The 21,908-nt window shown below is 59.1% G+C and overlaps 1 protein-coding gene across 1 annotated transcript; it reads left to right on the plus strand.

The window, feature by feature from the left end:
• The first annotated feature begins 795 nt into the window (after window positions 1-795).
• Window positions 796-17,753, plus strand: TACC1 (transforming acidic coiled-coil containing protein 1). Its single transcript, XM_065651562.1, has 13 exons — window positions 796-1,044; window positions 1,589-1,704; window positions 6,076-7,150; window positions 10,002-10,062; window positions 10,406-10,604; window positions 12,035-12,090; window positions 13,651-13,776; window positions 13,919-13,995; window positions 14,363-14,406; window positions 14,507-14,667; window positions 14,895-15,001; window positions 15,483-15,603; window positions 15,719-17,753. The coding sequence occupies exons 1-13, from the start codon at window positions 911-913 to the stop codon at window positions 15,785-15,787; spliced, it is 2,346 nt and encodes a 781-aa protein (XP_065507634.1). The 5' UTR covers window positions 796-910; the 3' UTR covers window positions 15,788-17,753.
• The last annotated feature ends 4,155 nt before the right edge of the window (window positions 17,754-21,908 follow it).

The raw sequence follows: 21,908 nt of genomic DNA on the forward strand, positions 1-21,908 counted from the left end.
CTGCGGGGTCTCTTGGCTGTTCTTTTTAAACAACAATAGTTTAATAAAGAAATAAACCTTTTGCCATGGAAGGATATAGTATCAGCCAGGGCTGCTGAAGTCGGTATTTCCTTGGAAAATGGAAGGGGCAGGTGTTTCCCTGCCCTCTGCCCTGCTCCGGCTGCCTCCTCGGAGTGATCGGCTCTGCCTGGCTCTGGCAGCCCCCCCACCCGGGAACAAGGCTGCTCTGGGGGCCGCTGGCCCTGGCGGGCAGCTCCCAGCCGGCCTGGGCTGTTCACTGGCACGTCCCGGGTGGAAGGAATCCACCGGCTGTGTCCCAGCACAGGTGCAGCCCCGATGGATGCAGGATAAATCGGGGGGTGGATCTGGTTTCACAGCCCCTGTCCGGGGGTTTTCTCAGGCGGGGGGCGGCAGGGCACAGCGCAGCATCCCGGGGGCAGCGGGTTCGGGGGAGGCGCCGGGCAGGGCGCTGGCCGCCACGTGCGCAGGCCCGCGCAGGGCGCGTTTGGGCAAAATCGGTGGATTTGGGAGTTCGCTTGGGAAGGGAGGGGAGCGAGGGAGGGGCGCGGCGGATCGTTATCACCCGAGCGGGCGGGGCGGGGGCTCAGCCCCGCATCCCGTTCTGCATCCACCCTCGCATCCCACTCCGCATCGCCCCGCGGGCAGCGCAGGGAGCGGGCGGGCGGCGGGGCCGGGGGGGCTCCCGCGGGCCGGTCCCTCCCGGCCGGGCGGCGCCGGGGGGCGGCGGGGGCGGGCGCTCTCCCTCCCTGCCGGCGAGTAGCGCGGTCCGGGGGAGGCCCTTGGCGCTGGCGGCGGAGCGGCGATGGGGGCGGCGCGGCCGCAGTGAGCCCGGCGGGGAGCGGCGCGGAGCGCGGAGCGGGACGGAGCGGAGCTGCGCCCCGTTGGGCCGATGGCGTTCAGCGCCTGGCAGATCCTCTCGCCGGTGCAATGGGCCCGCTGGACATGGTCGGCGGTGCGGGGCGGCGGCGGCCTCGAGGGGGAGGTCGCGGGGGCGGAGGAGGACTCGCCGGCCCTCGGCTCCAGGCAAGTGACCGCGGCCCGTGCCCCGGCCCCCCCGTGCCACCCCCGCGGGTGCCCGTGCTTGTCGCTCGCTGCCTGTGCTCAGCTTGGCTGCCCGGGGGCCGCAGCTGCACCGCGCCTGGGGAGCGGGGAGGGGCGGGGGACAGAACGGTCCGTGCCCCCCCCGGGAAGATGCCGGCGGGCTCACGGCAGCAGCGCCGGGGCGCTGTGCCCGCCCTCGCCCCGCGGCAGCGCTCCGGAGCGGCGGGGGAAGGTGCCGGTGGTGGATGCTCAGCCAGCCTGGGAGAGACTGGAGAGAAGCGATCCCGGAGGCTCAGCCGAGAGGAGGGTTGGGGGCGTGTGGGGGGGATGCTCGTGATGTTGTTTCACCTGCTCTCCCTTTTCCATTTGCTAGCGAGTCCCACTGGACAGGAGAGAGCGGCCGCTGCAGGAATCCCACGGCCGGCCAGCCCGGGAGCCGGTCTGGCTGGATGTGTAGGCAGTGTGGAGGATTTCACAGCTAGCCTTGAAAGTGGTAATTCCTCATTCTTTTCCCCCTCCTCGGCAGCTCGGACTCCGAAGGTAATTTTGAGACCCCTGAAGCAGAAACGCCGACCCGCTCGCCACTCAAGGAGTTCTGCGAGCCACCGCCGGGACCACCGCAGCCTGAGGCTGGGACCCCAGGTAAAGAGCCAGCGGGCACCTTCTGCTTTTCGGCCCCCTGCTCCGGATGCAGAAAAGCAGGGTGGGGTCAAGGAGAAGTGCTTGTTTTGAATAATGGCTGCCACATTTTTTGTGGTTAATGGCCTGGATGGTTCAAATGCCAGTACTCAGGGCCATGCACTCTGCAAAGGGCTACTCTCTCACTTGAGCAAAACATTTTATTGAGTCACTTGGGGAGGGGCTGCAGTGTAGGCTCAGAAGAGTTAATTTGCCCCCTTTGGCTCATGCCTACACAGTGCAAAATTATTGTGCAGTTTTGCAACCACCGGTTGCACTCTCCTGCTGTCACTGAACCAGGAAGGGAGCAAGAGGCTGGTGGAGGCAGAACTCTGCACGTCGGGTGTTGTTGGCTGCAATATTATGTTTTTTCTTGAATGCTTGTAGCAGTCGGCTGGGAGCTGACTGCTCAGCTGGGTTTTGGAGTGTGCCAACTCGAACCAGAGCCTTGTCCTCCCCATGAGGCGCCCAAGTACTGCGTGACCTTGGCAATAACAGGGTGCTGTGGCTCTCCGTCCTGCAGTGTTTTGCTGTTGGGATGGTCCTGGTTGCCCATCCATCCCCGTAAAAAAACAGAGGTTTGTTGGCCTCTATGGAGAGAGTGCTTAGTTCATTTGTCCAATAATCTCAGCTCTTGGAATAAACCTTTCATTTTAGGAAGGGATGATAGAGACATCTTTGCTTTGGGAGATAATGTCTGGGGAGGGGCAGAGGGAAGATAAAGGCTTTCCCAGCAGGTATGAGGATCATTTCTGCCTGCGTCCCTGCTTCCCGGGACGAGCTGTTCCTCGGGGCCAGCCCGGCACGGCAGCGAGGGAACCAGCTGCTCTTGGCGCCCTGCGCACAAAGGTCGCAGTGTTGCGTTGCTGAGGGGATGATCTCTGGCAAAAGCTGTTTTTCCACACTGGCTAGTGGTGAGCAGGATGTTGGAGGCGGCAGGGCCAGACCCGCTGCGTGCCAGCACCAGCCGCATCCCTGCCTGGGGCTTTGCGTGCATCACTCAGTGCCTTGAAATGGTGGAGACAAGGGACTACCTGGGTGCGGTTGTGAGTTTGTGGTGTGCAGAAGGCATCCTGGAGTGTTAAATAACTGTCCCTTAGGTAGTCTGCATGTTAAGCCCTCATCTTTGCAATGCCGCTTTGCAGCAGTGTGTGCTGTTCTGTCTGGTTGCAGCTCGGGAACAGCAGTGGCTGCAAATGCTGCGATCGGGAGCTCCAGCGTCATGGCTGCTCCTCGGAACCGAGGCAGCCGAGGTGCTGCGGATGGTGAGAGCCCTGCAGCCCTTGGGGAACAGCTGCTGCCGATGCTGTGTGCAGCGGGGGGGGCGCGGCAGGAGCCCCAGCCCATGGGCAGGTACAAGGGCAGGTGCAGGGGCAGGTACAGCCTCTCCCAGGCTTGGGGGGACTGGCAGGAGCAGACGCTGCTGTGTCTTACAGCTGCAGTCTCACCCTTACTTGGGAATAAACAGGGTTGGGAAACTTGTCAGACAGCAGCTGTGACTCCGGGGACTGGTGGCCTGGATGCATTAAACCCTGTTCTCAGGGACAAAAATTCAGCCGGTCCCGTTGCCCTGGGGAGTGGGCTGCGGTTGGGCTTAATGCCCGTTCGGGATCATGCAAACAGTTTTCCTCTTGCTGTCTTGGATGGTGGAGGCTGTAATTCTGTCCTATTGTTGCTGAAGTTATCTTCAGTCATCTGCCAGAAAGAGATATTGTGTGCAAGGAAATGAGCAGAAGTGACAAATATGGAACCGTCAGCGATGGGAGCAGGCTTGTCGGCTTTTCCTTCTGTTACCCTGATGCAGGGCACGTGTTTTCCGGTGCGCTAGAGGCAGCATCGTTTGCCGGTATGCTAATTCTTAACAGAATAGATTTAAAAATAGATCAACGGTCTGTTAAACAAAGCGGAAAGCCAAAAGAGGAAAAAAGTCGTTAGCTGTGTAAGCCTGAGCTGAATGCAGGGGCCAGATATCCTGTGCTCAGGCTGCGTGTTCGAGCTGGGGAGGGAGGAGTGTGTGAGTCAGGCTGTGCACGGAGTGGAGCCGCGTCCAAGGCTGCAGATAGTGGAGGGGTTGTTCTCGCCGGCGTTTGGCATTCAGGGCCGTGCGAAGGATCATTGCTGCTCCACTTGCTAGCTGTAGGTGGGATGAAAAGGGCGCGGGGCCTTTGCATTGCAGGGCGGCCGCTGCCAAGTTTTGCTCGTTTGCTTCAGGGAGTGAGGGCTGGCATGCAGGAAAGCTGTTTAGTTAGTCAGTGTTTGTGTTTAATTTCAGCCAAAGGAAGACGAGCATAATGATTATAATGCGCACACACAAAGTGCCTGTAACTGTGGTGCCAGACTGTGCTCTCCGTATGTTTTTCTTTAGAATATAAAGTCTCCATTTTCACTTCAATGTCCCCTCCACACGCGCTGGCAGGACCAGCAGCAGGTTTGTGCTCCCTGCACAGTGGATGCAGCTGCTGTTTGCAGGGATCCGGGTGCCTTTTACTGCATCCGTGTCTGCGATGGAGCCCGGGGTCACTGAGCTCCTCGCTGCTGGCACTAAAGTGTCCCCACCAGCAGGGCATGGTGCCAGGGGTGACACAGGACAGCTCGGGTCACCTTTTGGGGATGCTGCTAAAGGCATCAGCAGGGATGCTGGGCGGGTGTGGAAAACGAGTGAATCACAAAACGGGAAAGCCTGGGAGAGTCGCTTTTCTAATTTTTGTGAGGAAACGGCAGTTCTGGGTGCCGGTCACACGCACCTTCCCTTCTCTCCCTGCCTGCAGACAGCACAGCCAGGAGAGGTGGTTTGCCTGCTGACTGCTTGTTATTCCAGAAGTAATTACTCTGTGCTTGGGTTAGAAACCAGGATGGGCTCCTGTCTGTGAGAACACGCCTGCAAAACCTTCCAGTGGGAATGTCAAATGCATTTAAAAGCTGCCTTTTGCCCTGACTTTGAAGTCTGTTCTTCTATTCAGGGCTGTCTCGGTGAGGTTTAAAACACATAAGCAACAAAGCAAGTGTAATAAAGTTTTCTTTGGGATCTGTTAAGGAGGTTTTCCTGGTTCCTGGTGATGGGAAGGCCTGGCATGCACTGCCTCAGAGTGTTTTCTGGCTGCACTCCAAGTACGTTTCCACTGCATCTGTGTTTACTGATGCATTTTCTGGGGCAGCAAGGCAACGTCTATTTGGAAGGAGCTTTTCTGCAGTCAAAAGAAGCTTTTTTGCAGTCTCAGGGAGTGCACAGCCCCTCGTGATTCATTTCCATGACTTTTAGCATCCTGGAGATCAATTATGCAAACCACAAGCCATCAGCTGAGTCAGGGCTGTTGGCTCCATGTCCTGGATTAGCCCGGGGACCAGATATTTGCCTGATTCACTCCTTCTGCCAGCCTGTGACTCGGTCACCAGCAACCGTGAGCTGGTTGGGAATGTCCCGCAATGGGAACAGCCGTTCCAGGGAGGTGCGCTCGGGGCTGCGGGTGGGTCTGCAGGACCTTGTTGTTGGGATCCCCCATCCAAACCCCTTCCCTGCAAAGCAAGGGCCCGTTCGGCCTCATCCCGGGTGGCTGTGCAACCGTCCCTGGTCGAGATGGGGGAGAAGAGGTGCAGATGAGCCAAGCGGAGGTGGCACCGGGTGTTTTCCTCCTGTGCCTTGGTACGTCTGCACCCAGGTCCTGGCTCCAGGTGCTTGGTGGGTGCAGCTTTCAGGATGCCGTGGTAGATAAGGAGCTTCCCCATCCCCTGAGAGCACGGAAAAGATTAAAGAGTAAAAGGATTTAGGGGGAGGGATTGGCGTAATAGTGATTAAGTCATGGATCAGGATTTGTGGTTAAGAAACTCTGACTGCAGCGTGGTGAACCTGGTACAAATGCAGAGGCTGGATTTCTGCAGACGTGCAGGCACATTTTGTAGTATTTTCTGATGTTATACTTCCTGGGGTTCCTCTCGGTAGTTTGTAACTCTCCGCCCAGGTGAGCAGTGAGTCCTGTCGCTGCCGGGTCGGCCCCGGCCGTGTTTGGACCTCGCTGGAGCCAGTGCTGGGAGAGGATCGGCAGAAATGGGGCTGCTGGTGGTTCTGCTGGTGCGATGCAGTCAACACCTCCCCGCAGGGACTCTCCTTCGGCTTGCCATTTGTGCATGTTTTCTCCACCGTGTTCATGGGCTTCAAATTGTACAGAAAGTGCTCGAAGCCGGGATTACACAGTCATTCTGGTTTGGGGGAGGCTGAGCTTTGGGTCGGTGCGTCCCCCGTAAAACCTGACCCTGGAGCAGTGGTGAGGAGGGGAGAGGAGCGCTCTGGAAGGGGTGCACAGCAGGCGGGGGTTTAACCAGCTCCTTTTATCTTTTCAGAGCCGAGTGGCCATGGTGACCGGCTGGTAGGGGAAGCCCGCCAGGACAGCTCGCCTGGGGCGCACCCCCAAGATGCGGCTCAACCAGAGATTGGAGCCCCCAAAGCCAACTCGGATGCTAAAGGGGAACCTGACCCCAAAGACCCGTCCCTGACGCAGCCACCAGCTGCCACCCAGTCCCCGGCTGTGCCGGGACGCGGGGCTGGCGCTGGCTGTGCCACCGTGCCCGCGGCAGAGCCAGCACCGCTGCCTCATGCGGGCAGAGCCGCCCCGGAGCGTGTCATGTCGAGAGGGGACACGACGGACCCCGGCATGGGGCTGGGGGAGCCCGCGGCCGATGCCCTGGCCTGGGAGTGCTCGCCCAGCCGGGGCCAGCTCGGGAGGGGGCACCCACCTTTGCCAGGGGTAGAAACAGAAGAAACCACAGAGGAGACCCCGGTGCCCCCAGCGTCCTACGGGTCTGACCCCGAGCTGTACGACGAGAGCGTAAACCCCTTTGTGGCAGGGGGCTGCCGGCTGCAGAGCTCCCCGCCAGCAGCCCCGCGCCGCCTCCCCCATCCCGCTGAGCTGGGGAGGGACCCGGACCCCAAAGAGCAGCTCCAGAAACACGAGGCCAATGGTGCAGAGGAGGGAGAGAGCGTGGAGGGCAAGAGAGCCGCACCCAGGAAGGGCAGCAGGATCCCGGCCAGCAAGCTGACACCGAAGAGGCACCGAGAGTCCCCCAAGAAACCCGCTGAGGATGCGGAGAGGGGTCCCACGGAGCCGCTGCCTCCCCAAGGCTCCCCCCGGCTGGGTCCCGCGCGCTGGGACAACCCGGGTCTCAACCCCTTCGGTGGCAGCTCAGCGCTGCAGAACTCGCCGACTCTCCCCAGGGGCTCTTACCAGTTCGACCCAAATAACTTTGACTCTGTGGATCCCTTTAAGCCCACCAAGACCCTCGCCAGCACTGCCGCCGACTCCTGCCCTGCAGCTGATAACAGCCTCAATGAGATCCTGGAGTCCCAGACGCTGGAGGTGCAGGATGAGCTCGTGAGAGGCAGAGACTCCCCGAAGAAACCCAGGTCGCGCCTGATAACGTGAGTGCTGGTGTGGCAGCCCCTGCGTCCCCCCGCGCGCGGGCAGGGTGGTGATGATGGTGGTGATGGTCCTCCTGCCTCGTGTCTTCTGAGCAATGCCAACGTGCGCCTGGGGTTCTGCTGCCATCCCAATTCGATCTGTTCCTGGTCACTCGGGAGCAGATGGGAGGAGAGGGACGGGTGTCCCGGGGCAGTGACGGTGCCCCGGGTCCCATACAGAGTGAGGAGGGACCCGCTTTGCGGGGTCACCTCTTTGGAACACCCTTGGGGCTCCAGCTCCTGGGACTGGGGAGCCAGAGCCAAGCTGTGACGGGGACTGGGTGATCGGATGCTGCTGGGACACGCTGGGAGCTGCCGCCGAATTTCCTTCGTTATTATGGGAGAGAATAGAGGTTAAACAGGCAGATCTGCATGGGCGGTAGGGAGCTGCTTGTCCCTTGCTTGACTATTTAAGTGCATATTTAGTTCTTCAACTGGGATATTTAAACCCCCGTGTAAATGGTGATGGTTCATAGTGCCTCCTGGGAGTGCAGACAGCATTGCCCTCCTCTGGGAACAGGTTTAATGGCTAAACATGGCTATTTTCTTGGTGTTTCACCTGTTGTATCATAAATGTCTGCCAAGCTGTGTCTGGGCAGTGCTGAAGTCTCAGCCTGACGTTTAAGACAGGCTCTGCTGAGCTGGGCTTGGCTCTGCCTGCCCTCCCTCGCTGGGTCTCTGAGCGGCAGAGGATGTGGAGGGGATACTGCACAAGGGAGTACTTACCCAGCCAATTTTGGGTCTTTCTACTATAATTTGTGATTGCACTTAACACAGGTAATTGGAACCTGTTGCAGAGTTAAGCAGGAAATCTTAGGAGCGCAGAGTTTGTGCTTGATTTGGCGGCAAAACTGAAACAAGCTGCCACTCCGCTAATGGATTCTTCGGTGGGTTTTTACAGAGCAGATGAAACCTAGCAGGCAAAACAAGGGTGTGTTGGATGTTTTTCTCTTAGAAATACTTTGCAGAGTGTTGATACAGATTTTTTTTTAAGAGTCGGTGTTCCCGTGCGTGGCCGTGGGCGGGCAGGAGCCGGGGTGGGGGGCGCAGCCGAATTTCCCCCTGGCACCGCGGAGCAGCGCGGGCCGTGCCGGGCACTCGCCTGCCTGGCAGCGGGATTTGTGGTTTAATTTCATCCTGCCGCTGCGAACAGCAAATGCAGAGTCAGAGCATCATTTATCTGTGTGTTCCTTCCAAAAAGACAGTGCTGGGCAGCTCACTGTGCTTCTCCAGATGGGAGTTAATATCCAGGTCTTTTCACACACTCTTCTTCTCTCCATCTGTCTGTCTCTCTCCCTGTCCATGCTTTGGTGCATCAGGACTACTGAGCAAGTGAAATTTCTCTGTTTTCTGTTGTAAGTACTCTCTTCTGTATTTATTTCTTCTTTTCCTTTGCTGGTTTTTGTCCTCTCTCTGGGTGTGTGCTGGCCCCACGTGTCTCCATGGCATGCAGGCTCCTTCTTGCCCTTCGACTCGTGCTCTGCGCTGTCTGACGTGTGTCCCGCGCCGCTCGGGCTGGATCCCGGGGCAGCGTTGCCCCGAGGTGCACACCCGCGCTTGCTCTCGCAGCGTGCCGGCTCCCAGCACCTTTCGGTGATGTACGAGTACCCCAAACTAGTGCATCGCTAACGGGGGGAGCAGGTTTCTGTGCAGTCCAGATCCCTGCTCTGCTGGCACACGTGCGATGGGGTGGGGGGGCCGGAGCAAAGCGGGTGGGGGTGATTCCTTAGACTGCGGTACAGCTCACTGCCAACCTGCTCCAGCTCCAGCCGTGTCCCTGCAATGGGGAGCAGCGAGTCTGGAGGTGGAGACCCCTCCTCACGTATCTGCAGTGGCTGTTACACCCCAGCTCAGTGAATATCCATCTTCTGGGGGTTTGGGACACAGCAGGGAGGAGATTGCTGAACATGGAGTGAGAGTGTGGTGAGATGTGGGAGGAGAGCTTGTGCTCTCCTTTGCGTGCCGTGATGCTCGTCATCTCGTTGGTGATTCCCTCGGTTCCCGCTGGCTTCAGTGACAGGGACCCAGCGCTGCTGGGACCGCTCCACAGCTCCTGGAGCTGGTTGAAGATGCTGATGCTGGTGTATCGGGATGTGCTGTGCCTGTCGCGTTGCCCAACTCTGGGACAGGATGTTTGGAGGAACATGGGACAAAGTCCCAAGGGAGCCGCCTTGCTGGAGAGCACCCAGCCATGGGACCACCTTCAAATCAACCTGAGCTGAACCTTCTCCCATCCGCAAGGCCCGTCTCCTCGGGACAGACTTTGCGGCTCATGGATCGCTCCGGCGAGCAAAGCAGAGCTCTCTGACGGGTCTGACTCACGTGGCAGACACATGGATGCTGTGGAGATGTCCCAGACCAAGCTCCAGCTGCAGGGACAGGGAGGACATGCCTGGAATTGGTTCCTTCCTGCAGAAAATCAGCGGCACTCAGACCGTGGGCTGCCACCACGCTGGACGCGCAGGGCGAGGGCGCAGCAAGGGAAATCTTTCTTTGCTGGCTCCTTGGCAATCACTTCTCTCGCTGTCAGCACCCTGGGGTCCTTTCTCTGATCCTTACTCTCAGCAGGAATAAAAGCCTCAAAGACAAACCCAATGGCTTTGTACTCGTGTGTTTTGTTTGCTTGTTCATTCCAGAACGCGCTCTGCCTCGGTATTTCCCTGGTGAGTGGGGTTGCTGGCGTGGTGGGGGGCGATGCTGGCGCTGGGGCTGCTCCCCTTGCTTGGGCTGTCTCGCACGTGCCCCCCGCTGCTCCTGCCCGTGCAGCCCCCGCCGGCCCCCGTCCCACCGGCCGCTTCTCTCTCGTCCACAGGAGCGGCTGCAAGGTGCAGCAGTACGAGGCGCAGCCCCTGGTCCTGGACACCTGTGCTCAGGTACGTGGATCCCGTCCTGGGAGCTGCTGCGGGATGCTTGGATGGCAGCGTGGAGGGGATGGCTGGCAGGTGCCTGCGGTGACACCGGACCAAAGGGACATTCCCTGGAAGTGGCAGCTCCTGGCCACAGGGAGAACATCTTCCCTGTGGGCAGGGAGGGAGGAGAGCTGTGCCTGGTGCTTGCCCCAGGTTTTTCTGCCAAACCTGCCAGGGAACTGGTGGGGAGCAGCTTGTCGGGGGATGCTGAGCCTCCTGTGCTCTCCTCGGGCTGTCCGGGCAGCCTGGTTGCCTGATCCCCAGGGATTAGCTCAGTCCTGCTTAACCACATGCCTTGATCCTGCAGGATGAGGGAGCGCTGATCTCAGAAATCCCAGATATTGCAAATCGGGATGGACGTGCCACTGATGAGGAGAAGCTGGCCTCCACCACCTCTGTGCAGAAACCGGCCGGGCTGGAGAAGAAGGGTGAGCCAGAGGATGAGCTGGAGTACTTCGAGTGCTCCAACGTCCCTGTGCCGGCGGCGAAGCACAGCACGGAGACAGGTAAGAGCATCCTCGCCGCTTTTGGCGGTGCGGCGTGCGTGCAGCCAGGCAGCCTCTGCAGCCTCTGGCCATGACGTGCTGCTGGCGAGGCAACGCAGCTTCCCCGCGGTTTATTTACACTGACAGGGCTAAAGGCTGCCGCAAGGTACAGCGACACCTCCGGTTGCTTATCTGTGCTGTTTCCATTATGGAAAAATCACAGTACATACTGTCGTTAGGCTCTCCTGATATAGAGCACTGTCCCCATGGCTGATGGAGATCTCAGTGTCGCTACAGGAGGTCTCCACTAATGCTCCTGGTAGCATTTTGCTGTCAACCTCCTATGTAATTAGCCTCTCTGACCAATCCATTAAAACGTAATTAAAAGCCAGGCAATGCGACATTTAATCAATAGCCAAGTTCTAGGTGCAATCAGGAGGAATCCCCGCACGGCAGGTTTGCAGCTCTCCCCATGCGGGTGCCCATTAATCACTTCTCCCGAATGCTGCGCAGAGCTGCAGGCTCTTGGGAGAGAAAAACAGCCTTTGTCTCCCAAGGGAGGAACAATGTGACAGTCAGCAGAGAGGCTGGCAGGTTTTATTGAGTGCTGCTCTCTGGGAGGGCCAGGCAGGGGTGCACAGCGAGCAGCCGCTGAGCAGAGTACAGGGATAAATGGGGGAAACACTGGGAAATATGCAGTCGCAAGCTTTGCGTTGCCTCCTGGCTGGGCTCTAGCAATGCTGGTTTTCTCTGCCCAGTTAACGCATGAATAGCCAGCCATGTCTGCTGTTGTTTGAGCGAGGTTCACAAATTCTCTCCCACGCTGTGGGAGATGGCAGGGTGTCTCGCGCGGTGCAGGTGGGAGGAGACGGCTTTTCTCTTCTCTCTGCTGCTGTTAAGAATAGCAGGAGCCGTGTGGCAGCTCCTCGGAGGGTTTTGTGCCCAGCTGGTGTGGGCTGAGGCTCCTGCTGTTTGGAGTGGCCCAAGCAGCTGGGCTTCATCGCAGGGACACAGCCTGTCCACACCGGCCAGTGACGTGCAAAATGAGCCCTGCAGAATGGGCCGTGCATCTTCATTCCTGCTCCTCGGCCCCTCGCGGTCCCCGGGAGTGGCTGCTCTGGGTGGCAGCTGCGGGGACACGGGGCTGGACTGCCACCAGAGGGGAGTGTTGGGCTCCAGGCCAGGAGAGCAGGAGGGGAGGCTGGCAGGGATGCAGGATGTGTCCTCCCTGCAAGGGCCAGGGATGCAGGATGTGTCCTCCCTGCAAGGGCCAGGGATGCAGGATGTGTCCTCCCTACAAGGGCCGGAGCTGGGGGCAAAGAAGCCTTTTGGGAGGGGAAGCTCAGGGGATGTAGACACTCAGGGGTCCCCTTCTGTATCCCAGCAAATCTGCATGTGCCTCCAGGGCCTTGTTTCCAGGTAGCTAAAAGGTTGTGTTTCCTTGTCTTTAGGCTGTGAGAAGGACATCTCCAAGCAGACAGCAAAGGATGGGCCTGGCATCTTCCCCGTGAGTGCCTCTTGTTTCCTTTGCCCCACCTGCGGGAGGCTCAGAGCCACTGTGCTGGTGCTGGCGCGGGGCTGAAATGAGTTCCTTTGGGAGATAAGCTCCTGAAAAGCCCACGCACGGCCTCAATAAACCCAGCGGTGATTTCTGGGCAGGCTGGGGGAGCCTGGCAGAGGACGGCTCCCCCCGGGGCCGGGAGCGAGAGATGCCGGGATGCGCAGCGCTCGGGGGAGCCAGGGCTGCGGCCGTGGGAGGGCAGCGGCGCGAACGCCGCGTTTGGACGCGGCCGAAGGACAGTGAAAGGGCAGAGGGGATCACGGGGGAGGGACGAGCTGCGGGACAGGCTGTGTCTCAGGTGGAGGAGTCCGGGGCTGGCTCTGATGGCTGGTTGGTGCCTGTGCCTTCTACAAGGGACCCTCAGACGCTGCCGTCAGGAGGGCAGCTGACAGCAGAGATGGGGGAATGAACAAAACCAGCCCTGGCTCTGCAGCCCCCAGCAACCCTGGCACCCCGGCCGTGGCACATCTGCATGGGGGCACCCCGACCTGTCCCCAGGAGCCATCGGGGTGGCCCCCAGACCCCTCCGCTGCAGGGGGGACCCTGTGCCGCTTAGTCGCCCCTGGCCAAAGCTGCTGGAGGTGGCAAGCAGATGACAATGAGATTAGCAACATCAGCACAATTAGCTTCTCTGGGACAGATTTAACTATGCTAAGCCCCACAAGGACATTAGTCAAAGTGAACCCTTTGTTTGGTGCTGGGGAGAGCCTGGGCAGATGCTGCTCCCGAGGCGGAGCCAGGGTCACCCCAAATGCCAGCAGGGGGGATTGGCCGGGGGGGCTGAGGTGTGCCCCTGCTTTTGGGAGATGCCGTGGGCAGCTGCTGCCAAAACCACATGGGGCTGAACCTCCCCAGTGTCCCCAGCCGGACCCAAACCTGCACCCGGGGTGGCTCCTGCCACGGGCGGCAGAGCCTGCGAAGGGCTCGGTTTGCCCGGTCCTGGGCAGCAGTCAGAGCGCAGGGGATGGGGAGAAGAGCTTCAGTGCTCTTGCTTCCAAAACACAAGCAGGCTGCCTCCTCCCAAGGACTTCTCTATTTATGGCCTGGCAGCCGGTTCCCAAGGAGATGACTGCGCAGGGCTGTCACTTTGCTGGGGTGATGAAGGGAGGAGCAGGCGGTGGCAGCCGTGGTTTGAAGGAATGCTTTTCTGGAGGCCTCTCAGGCTGCAGGACCCCCCGGGAAGGGATGGGGCAGCATCCAGAAAGGCCTGGGTGCCTGGATCACAGGGCTGAGCTCTTCTCCTTCTGAAACGGGTCCCTGCTCTGTCTCCCCATGGGACGCTGAGCCCCAGGGCAGCCTGTGCATGTCCCACATCCCAGCTCCCGGCAGAAAGTGCCCCGAAAGCCCCGTGTGGTCTGTGCTGGGCGTCTGGGACGCGGCTCTGAGCTGCCCCTGCGTGCAGGCAGAGGGGTTCAGAGGCTGGTAAAATGGGGGGTAGCACCCCAAGCAGGAGAAGCAGGGTGAAAAGCAAACCCCCGCAGCATCCCGGCCGGTGATTCCCCGCAGGGCAGTCCCGGGCTGTGCTCCATGGACAAGCCCCCGGCCGCCGTCTCCAGGAGCGAGAGTCCCCTGGACGGCATCTGCCTCAGCGAGTCCGAGAAGACGGCTGTGCTGACACTCATCAGGGAGGAGGTAACGCCCGGGGACCCGTCCCGGTGGGGACAGCGGGGGCAGCTCTGCACCGCTGGGGGGCTCTGGTCCCCTGCACATCGCGGGGCAGCGAGGGAAACCCCCCAGAGCGTGTCCCAAGGGTCCTGTGTCTGCTGCAACCTAGATCATCACCAAGGAGATCGAGGCAAACGAGTGGAAGAAAAAGTATGAGGAAAGCCACCAGGAGGTCCTGGAGATGAGGTACGGGGCCTCTCCTCGCACACTCAGCTGTGCCGTCATCCCCCCGGGATGGGGGCTAGTGGGGCTGTCACAGGGTGATGCAGCTCAGCATCCTGGGGGTAGGACGTGTTCAGAGACATACACTCTCTGTTTGTGCTGTTGCCGAGCCTGCCGGTGTCTTTGTCACAGGAATAAAGCCCCGTTAGCCGCGCTGGCCGAGCGGCAGCAGCTGGAGGGAGGTCTGGGTGATGGTGGGAGCTGCAGCACCCACAGCTGGGACTCTGGGGATGGGGTGGCCCTGGGGCAGTTTGCTGCCAGCAGAGCTGGAGGTGCATGTCTGCAACAAGCTGCTGCCTCTTACCTGCTTTTTGACCTCCTTTCCTTCTAGGAAAATCGTGGCTGAGTACGAGAAGACCATTGCCCAGATGATAGGTAAGGTGCCCTCGCCTGGCTGGCGCGCGGGGCGGGGCGCTGGCTGTCGCAGCCGTGCCCGCTCGGTCACCGCGTCCCCGCTCTTTGTTCTCCGTCATAGAGGATGAGCAGAGGACAAACATGACATCTCAGAAGAACCTGCAGCAGCTCACGATGGAAAAGGACCAGGCTCTGGCAGACCTCAACTCGGTGGAGAGGTCCCTGTCAGATCTCTTCAGGAGATACGAAAACCTGAAGGGTGTCCTGGAAGGCTTCAAGAAGGTCCGTATCTTGGTTTGCTGTCTCCCTGCAGCGCTGGGCCCTGGACACAGGGCTCCCGTGCAGCATTGGCCCCACTTTGTGGCTCTGTTCTGTGGCTGATTCTATTTAAAGCCTTTTTCTTTTTACACTCAGAAGAGGATATATCATCCCATCAGAGCAACATCTCTGGGCTCAGTCCCAATGCAAATGGATGTACTTTTTTTTTTTTTTTTTTTTTTTTCCCCCAGAACGAGGAAGCACTGAAGAAGTGTGCTCAAGATTATTTAACCCGGGTCAAGCAAGAAGAGCAGCGGTATCAGGCCCTGAAAGTCCATGCAGAAGAAAAATTAGACAAGTAAGGTCATGCATGAGATTGCTGGGCATGCTGGGGAGCTTTCTGGGTGCTTACAGACCTTGTAGGGCAGCGTCTCCATTTGGCTCTCGTGAGGCTGGGAGGCAGGAGCCTATTGATGTGCAAAGCTGCCTTTTACAACCTCGGGCTCAAATGACTTAAAACGGCTGTGAGTTAAGCCAGCCCAAAGCCCTGAATGGATTCTCTTAGGTTTTTTTCTTTTAATGGAGAAACTGAGGTTCATGGTCTGTTTAGTCATGGAACCAGTTTCCACATTTTTGAGGGCTCAAGTTTGTGGTGCAGGAAGGGGTTGCGCAGCTGCTGAGGCTCACGCAGGTTTTCCATCAGGGAAAACCAGTTCTTGTGTACCCAGGCAAGCAGGAGCCGGGCTTTGCTGATGCCGCGGGCTCTGCCGCTGTGCCGCGGTGCTCCTGCCCGCACCCAGCGCCGTGACCACCGTCCCCTTCTCTCCAAACCCCCGCAGAGCCAACGAGGAGATCGCCCAGGTGCGCGCCAAGGCCAAGGCGGAGAGCGCGGCGCTGCACGCCGGGCTGCGCAAGGAGCAGATGAAGGTGGAGTCCCTGGAGAGAGCCCTCCAGCAGAAGGTAGCGCACCGGGATCCGCCCGTCCCCTCCCGCGCTGGCTCGGTGGCAGATGGGCCCGGGCGTTATCCCCCATCTGTGCCGCCGCGGGGGTCGTCACGCTCTGCTTTCCTTCCAGAACCAGGAGATTGAGGAGCTGACCAAGATCTGCGACGAGCTGATAGCCAAGCTGGGAAAGACAGACTGAGCATCCCTGCCCCTCGCCCTGCACCCTGCACTTGGCCGCTTTCCTCGTACCGTCGAGCACCTTGCCTTATTGCCCAGGAAACGCCCCCGCAGAGAAGCACACGCGGCGCCCCGGTCCGCACAGTGTCCCTGTGTCCCAAGGGCTCTGGGGTCCCGGCCATCAGGTGCGCGCCCCCCGCATGGGGTCAGCAGCAAGCGGCTGCTGCGCCGTCCCTCTGCACAGATGCCACCTCTCAGCTGCGAGGTGACACTCCAGGCTCTGTCCCCCTCAGTTGGGGGGTCTAGTCACGCTCCCATGTGCTTTGTCACTTACTGTCCTCGTGTGCCCAGTTGCACAGGTCCTGCCTCGGGATATGGGTGACACCAGGGTTGGAGTCACCAGCTCTTGGGCTGGGGAAGAGGACCTGGCATGGGCATGGGGAGGCAGTGAAGGGGCTCGGGGACCCCAGGCACCCACCCCAGGTGGTTTGTGGCCAGCAGTAGCCTCTCAGTAGGTTGATGGTTTTTGGGGGAGGTGGTGGCATTGAAGGGGCCGGTACATGGGTGACACGTGGCACAGAGCATCCTTGTCGCTGGCCATGCCAGCCTTGGAGGAAGGAAGCCAACGTCTCTGCATTTGTGCACTTTATTAGCATTTATGAGCATTTATTAGCATTTATGAGCACTCGGGCTCTCTCCTCACTTCTTCCCATCGGGCACAATCCTGCTACGTGTCTCGTTCCCCAGCAGCATGGATATGCCACTTCACCAGGAGTAACTTCAGTCTGCTCCCGGGAGAAGCCTGGCCCAGGGGAGGGCAGGGAGGCTTCAGCCCCAGGAGCCGTTTGAGAAACAGGGGAGATGGTGGTTCTGGAGAGCTGGGATGTGTTTGTCCTGCCTGCGGCCACGTCTAGCACTCAGTAGTAAGAGAACCAAACAGAACCCAGCCTTTACAGGCAAGGGCAGATCCAGACAGCAGTAAAATACACTTTTGATTTCAGCACTCGGCACTCATGCAAAACCCCAGCCTGCGTTCAGCGCGGGCAATGCTCCTGTTCTCCATCTCTGGCACAGCCGGGCTGGCTGCGGAGAGCAGCTCTGCGGCAATAATCTGCGCCAGCAGCACCTTCCTGGCTCTGGCATCATCCTGCCATCCCTGCTCCCTGGCAGCGACCTCCCATCCCTGCTTCCCAGCACCTCGCACTGTCGCTGCCTCTCTCTGTCGTCCCTGTGCCTGTCCGCATGCACTTCCCATTGGGGCAAAGAAGATTCCTAAGGAATGATTCACTAACTATAATATGGTTATAGTTACATATATATAAATATATATATAATGGTTATAGTTATATATAATAGAAGGTGTGTGTGTAACTGTGAGCGGGCAGGACTGGTGCCTCTCGCACCACGGCAGCCCTGGAGCTCCAGCGCGGTGAGGCTGCGGGTGCCTAACGCCCACAACAACGTGGGGTGCACAGCAGCCCCCTGCACATCTAGTAAAGACACCGGTGCCCAGTGTCACCCCGCTGCCAGCCCAGATGTGTCACCAGCACAGGGAAGCTGTGGGTGCCTGTGTGTCGCGGTCACAGCCTGGTTGTGTTTGGTGTCATTTTCCTGCAGTAGAATTTAAATCTCCCTTTCCAGCAGCGTGGGGGCTGCCCGTGAGCTGCCAGTGTTGCTGTTTGCAAATGTGCATCTGCCAGCAGGTCTCTGTCCACAATGAAGTGCCAACGAGTGACCACCCTGACTGCAAATCGCTCCCTGTCCCCACAGCGTGTCCCCCATCCCCAGAGCAGGAACTCTCTGCAGTGACTACTACCCCATCGCTTTGTACCATGTACGTAACTGCCATCACCATCAATTTTATATGTACAATAATTTCCCTTTTATATGTCAGGTAAATATTTGTAAGAGTTATACTCACACAAATGAGATTATTATAATGATTACTAATATATTTTTTCCATGTTTCATTGCCTGAATAAAAATTGTGTTTATCACTCTTCAAGCGCTCATGGTGTTTGTAAGGGTGGTGAAGAGATTTTGGAGAAGTTTGCTTTGTCTTGCAGGAAGGGCCGTGTTCCGCCACGGTTTTATACATGTGCTTGGTGATGCGGTTGGTTTCAAATAAGCGTGGTTATCATCTGTTCCTGAAGTCTGCATTTGTTAACTATGAAATTCAGTGCTGCACCTGGCAGGTGCTGCTGAACCACAGTGCAGCTGCTGGTGAGCTCAGCCGGGACACGCTGGGCAGTGGGACTTGGCTTAATCCCTGCACTTGACCCTGATACCGTTCCTGGGTAAATCCTCTGCAGGATGGAGCCCGTCCTGCCCAGCTGGGGACCCGGGAACCGCAGCTCCAGGCCCAGGCGGGTTTGCAGTTGCTCTCTTGCTCTTCTCTTTTGGAAGGCTGGAAACTTTGGAGGGTTTTTCCCCAACCTGGCTGCTGCAAACAGCAAGAAAGGTGGTGTTGTCTGGCTGGAGCAGATGGGCTTGCTCGAGGTCTTTGAAAGCCGCGGCCAGGTTCCATGTCTGGAGATGGAGAGGTTCCCGACGTGGGCAGCGGTGGGAAGTGGAGCAGAGCCAGCCCTGTGTGCGGGCAGGTCCGTCACCTCCACCGGCCCAGCCGGGGCTCTGCCTGCTCCCCGGCCCCAGCCCGGCCCCTGCCCTTGGGGACCCGCGTCCCGTCCTCCCCAGCTAAGAGGGCATTAGCCGGGGTGCAGCGTTATCCCCAGCGCGGTGACCAATCGCCCAAGCAGATTACCTGTAAGACCTTAAGACAAAAGAGAGGTTACGCACCCCGCGCTGCACACTGCTGGCAATGTCCGCCCTGAAGACCCTCCTGGCCCTGGCCATCGTCACAGCCCTGGCCGGAGACAGTAAGTGTCCCGTAGCTCCAGGCACTGCTGGGGGGGGTAAATCGCTGTAGCTGCTCTTCTGCTCGCTGGCTGTCCCCTTCCCTGTCCCCTGCCCACAGGCTGCATGTGCCCGCTGTGCCCCTGCCAGATCTTGCTCCCATCCCTGCAGAAAAATGGCATTTCGGGGCGGGTGATGGCTTTCTCCTCCTAGGAGCACCCAGAGCAGCACCCAGCCGCTCGCCCTCCCCTCTGCTGCTCGCACTCAGCACAGGTACCCAGCGGGGACCGCAGAGCCTCCCAGTCCCACCTGTGACAGAGCCAAAGAAAAGCAGCTTCTCGTCGCTAGAATGGTGTTTCCCAGCTAAAACTGGGTTCCTCAAAGGCAGAATCGCCATAAGCCAGCAGGGTGGTTGTGCTGCTCAGAGCAATGCCACAAAGTGCGGTGATGTTCAGACGGTTTCAGGATCTTTGCAGCAGGAGAAGATGAACTGTGGACTGTTTTTAGCTGATGGTAAATTAAAAGTTGTACTGTGCTGCAAAGCAGAAGCAGGAGACAAGTGATCCCGCTGTGGATGCCGGGGTCAGTGCAGGTTAATGACTGGTGTTTACCGGCATTTGGCCCCATGATATCCCGGTTTCCTCCAAGACACTGGCGCTCTCGTTTTCCATGAGCTGAAGACGGGAGCTCTGGCCTCCTGCAAGATCCCCATGCAGCCAGGAGCTCGCCAGGAGAGGGCTCTGCTCAGCCAGCAAAGCAGATACACATTTAGTAAAATTACTGACATCAGTGGTTAATTTAACTATCACCATCCAAGTCCAGTATTCACAATTTCAGGTGGGAGCGGGATCTCCAGGTTTGGGTTTTCTTGGGGAGATGCTTTGCCTGCAGGTATTTAAAATGGTGCTGTTAATTAAAGTCTCTTACTGTCATAAAATTATAAAACCACTTTCACGTTTGCTCAGCTGGGCTCTGACCGCCACCACCCCTCACCCGCGGTCCCAGTCCCCGTGCCGGGGGTCCCGGGGGCTGTGGGGACCCGCGGGCTGCAAACGGCTCGCGGAGCCGTGGGACGGAGTCTCGCCGCTGCTCCCACTCCTCCTCCTCCTCCTCCTCCTCGCAGGTAAAGCACTGAGGTGCCACAAATGTGTCGCGTCCAACGAGAACGACTGCAACAAGCAGGGCTCCCACAGCTGCCCCCAGTACGCAGACGCCTGCTCCACCATCACCGCGCCCAGTGAGTCCCTTGGCTGGGGGTGCTGGGGATACTGGGGGGCTGGAGGGGACCAGCGGGGCAGCCCGGGAGCTGGATTCCCCGTGTCCCCGTGCGGCAGGGATGAGCCACTTGTTTTCAGTCCTCGCGTGCTTTTCCTTGCAGACAGCGTCATTAAGTCCTGCTCCTACAAGTCCTTCTGCGACCAAGCCCGGCGCGGCGGCTCCGGGGGGGCCACCCTGCAATGCTGCTTCAGCGACGACTGCAACGGGCCGGCGCGGGGCCCCCGGAGCGGCGGGGGGGCCCTGGCGCTGCACCCCCCCGGGCTGCTGGCCGCCGCGCTGGCGGGGGGGCTGCTGCTGCGCTGGCTCTGAGGCCAGCTCGGGGGCCGGCGGGGGCCAGCCCCGCGTAGCTGCTTGCTGCCGTAGCCTAGGGACGTGCGCAGGTTGGCGGCCGCGGGTTTGCTCGATGCTCGAAGTGAAGTCGCCACCAGGCAAATAAACGCTGCAGCTGAAAACCGTGTTCCCGGCCAGTGCTTCTTGTTCACAGGAAAACCGTCACCTCTGGAGAACGGCCCCCAGCAAGCCGACGTGGCTGCCCAGTGCTCCCCACCCAAGCACAGCCCCCCTCCCAGCACATCGGTGCTTTTGGGCTGCTTTGTGCCCATTTGAGGGGTTTCTCTCCTCCTGTGGCTGCAAAGATACGGGCCTGGATGGACTATAAATATATTTGGTGTGAAATACTGGCTAAGTCTGCTCAGCGCAGCTCTTTGCACTGCTCAGCGGGAGGAAACCATCCTCGGGGATCCCCCCTCGCCTCTGCGGGGACCCCCAGCCATGCAGGGGGTGGGTTTGTCCCCAGAGCAGCAGCGCTGCGTGTCTGCAGTCCCAGGGAGATCAAATTCCGGGGCATTAACCCACCCCCGGTTGTCACTGCCGCCTCCGGGACATCTGGCTTTTCCTCCTTCCGCCAGGTTTTCCCTTTGAGCCCCCAGTGCCGGGCTGTGTCCCACAGGCGCCCGTTGTTAGCACCTGTTAAAGTGTCGTTATATGTAGAAGTCCTGTAGCCCAGAGCCCCCCCAGGGCTGGTCTAACGCAGGCACAGGGACCTGGCCCAGGAGGTTTTGCAGCCTAAGGAGAGAGCAGGAGTGAGCAAGAAAGGGAACGATGAAGGAGGAGAGGAGTGGGAACCTGACTGCAAGACACATAATGCAGGGCAAGCCCCACTGCTGCTCCTCCAGCAAAGCAATCTGTCAGGAGTTTCCCATAGTCATACTGCAAGAAAAAAGGGAACGGGTACTGAAACTGAAAAGAGCAAGCTGGAACAGAAGAAGAGTAACAATCCAGCACACTTAGATCCAGCCATGGAACTCCCTGCTGCAGGATGCTGCTGAAACAGAGACCACTGTGAGTGCTGGAGGGTGAAAAGTCCTCGAGAACATGGATCTCATGGGGTTAATGCCACCCATGAGGGATGCTTGGCTGCTACCATCAGAGAGGAGACGTCCCAAAAGCAGATTATTCTGTGTCTGCTGTGGGTCCTGCTCCTTCGCTTGGGTAAACGAAGGATGTTTTCCTGTGGGGGACACTGGTGGCACCTCCAAAGGCCCCGGGGTAGAGACGTGCCCTGTCCTGGGACCCCCCTCCTGCCCTTGCATCTGCTGATGGGTGTCTCTGGGGGCTCAAGGGGCTGCACGCACCCCCGGGCAGGCTACAGCAGCAAAATAGATCCAAAAAATCTAGGAGGAGAACTGAAAGGCTCTGCGAATAAAGGAAGAGTGGCAGTGTGACCAGCTGCCGTGTGACTGTGCCTGTAGAAAACAGAGCTGCTTCAGATCCCGGCGCGAGTCACGAGGGCTGCAAGAGATGCCCTGGTATAAAAATACTCTGTGGAACAGTTGAGTCTCTGCAAGGCAGGCAGGGATGAGGAGCAGGACAGACAGAGGCTGGCAGGGCAAGGCCAGTGTACACCTGCATCTCAGTGTGTCTGCGCTCCCTGCCTGGGTGACACTGAGCCCGCTCAGCACGGGCACAAACGCGGGTTTACGTGGGCAAAGCTGCCGCGGGCTGGTGGCATC

The sequence above is a fragment of the Caloenas nicobarica genome, chromosome 25, assembly GCF_036013445.1.
Source record: "Caloenas nicobarica isolate bCalNic1 chromosome 25, bCalNic1.hap1, whole genome shotgun sequence".
Classification (NCBI taxonomy): Eukaryota; Metazoa; Chordata; class Aves; order Columbiformes; family Columbidae; genus Caloenas; species Caloenas nicobarica.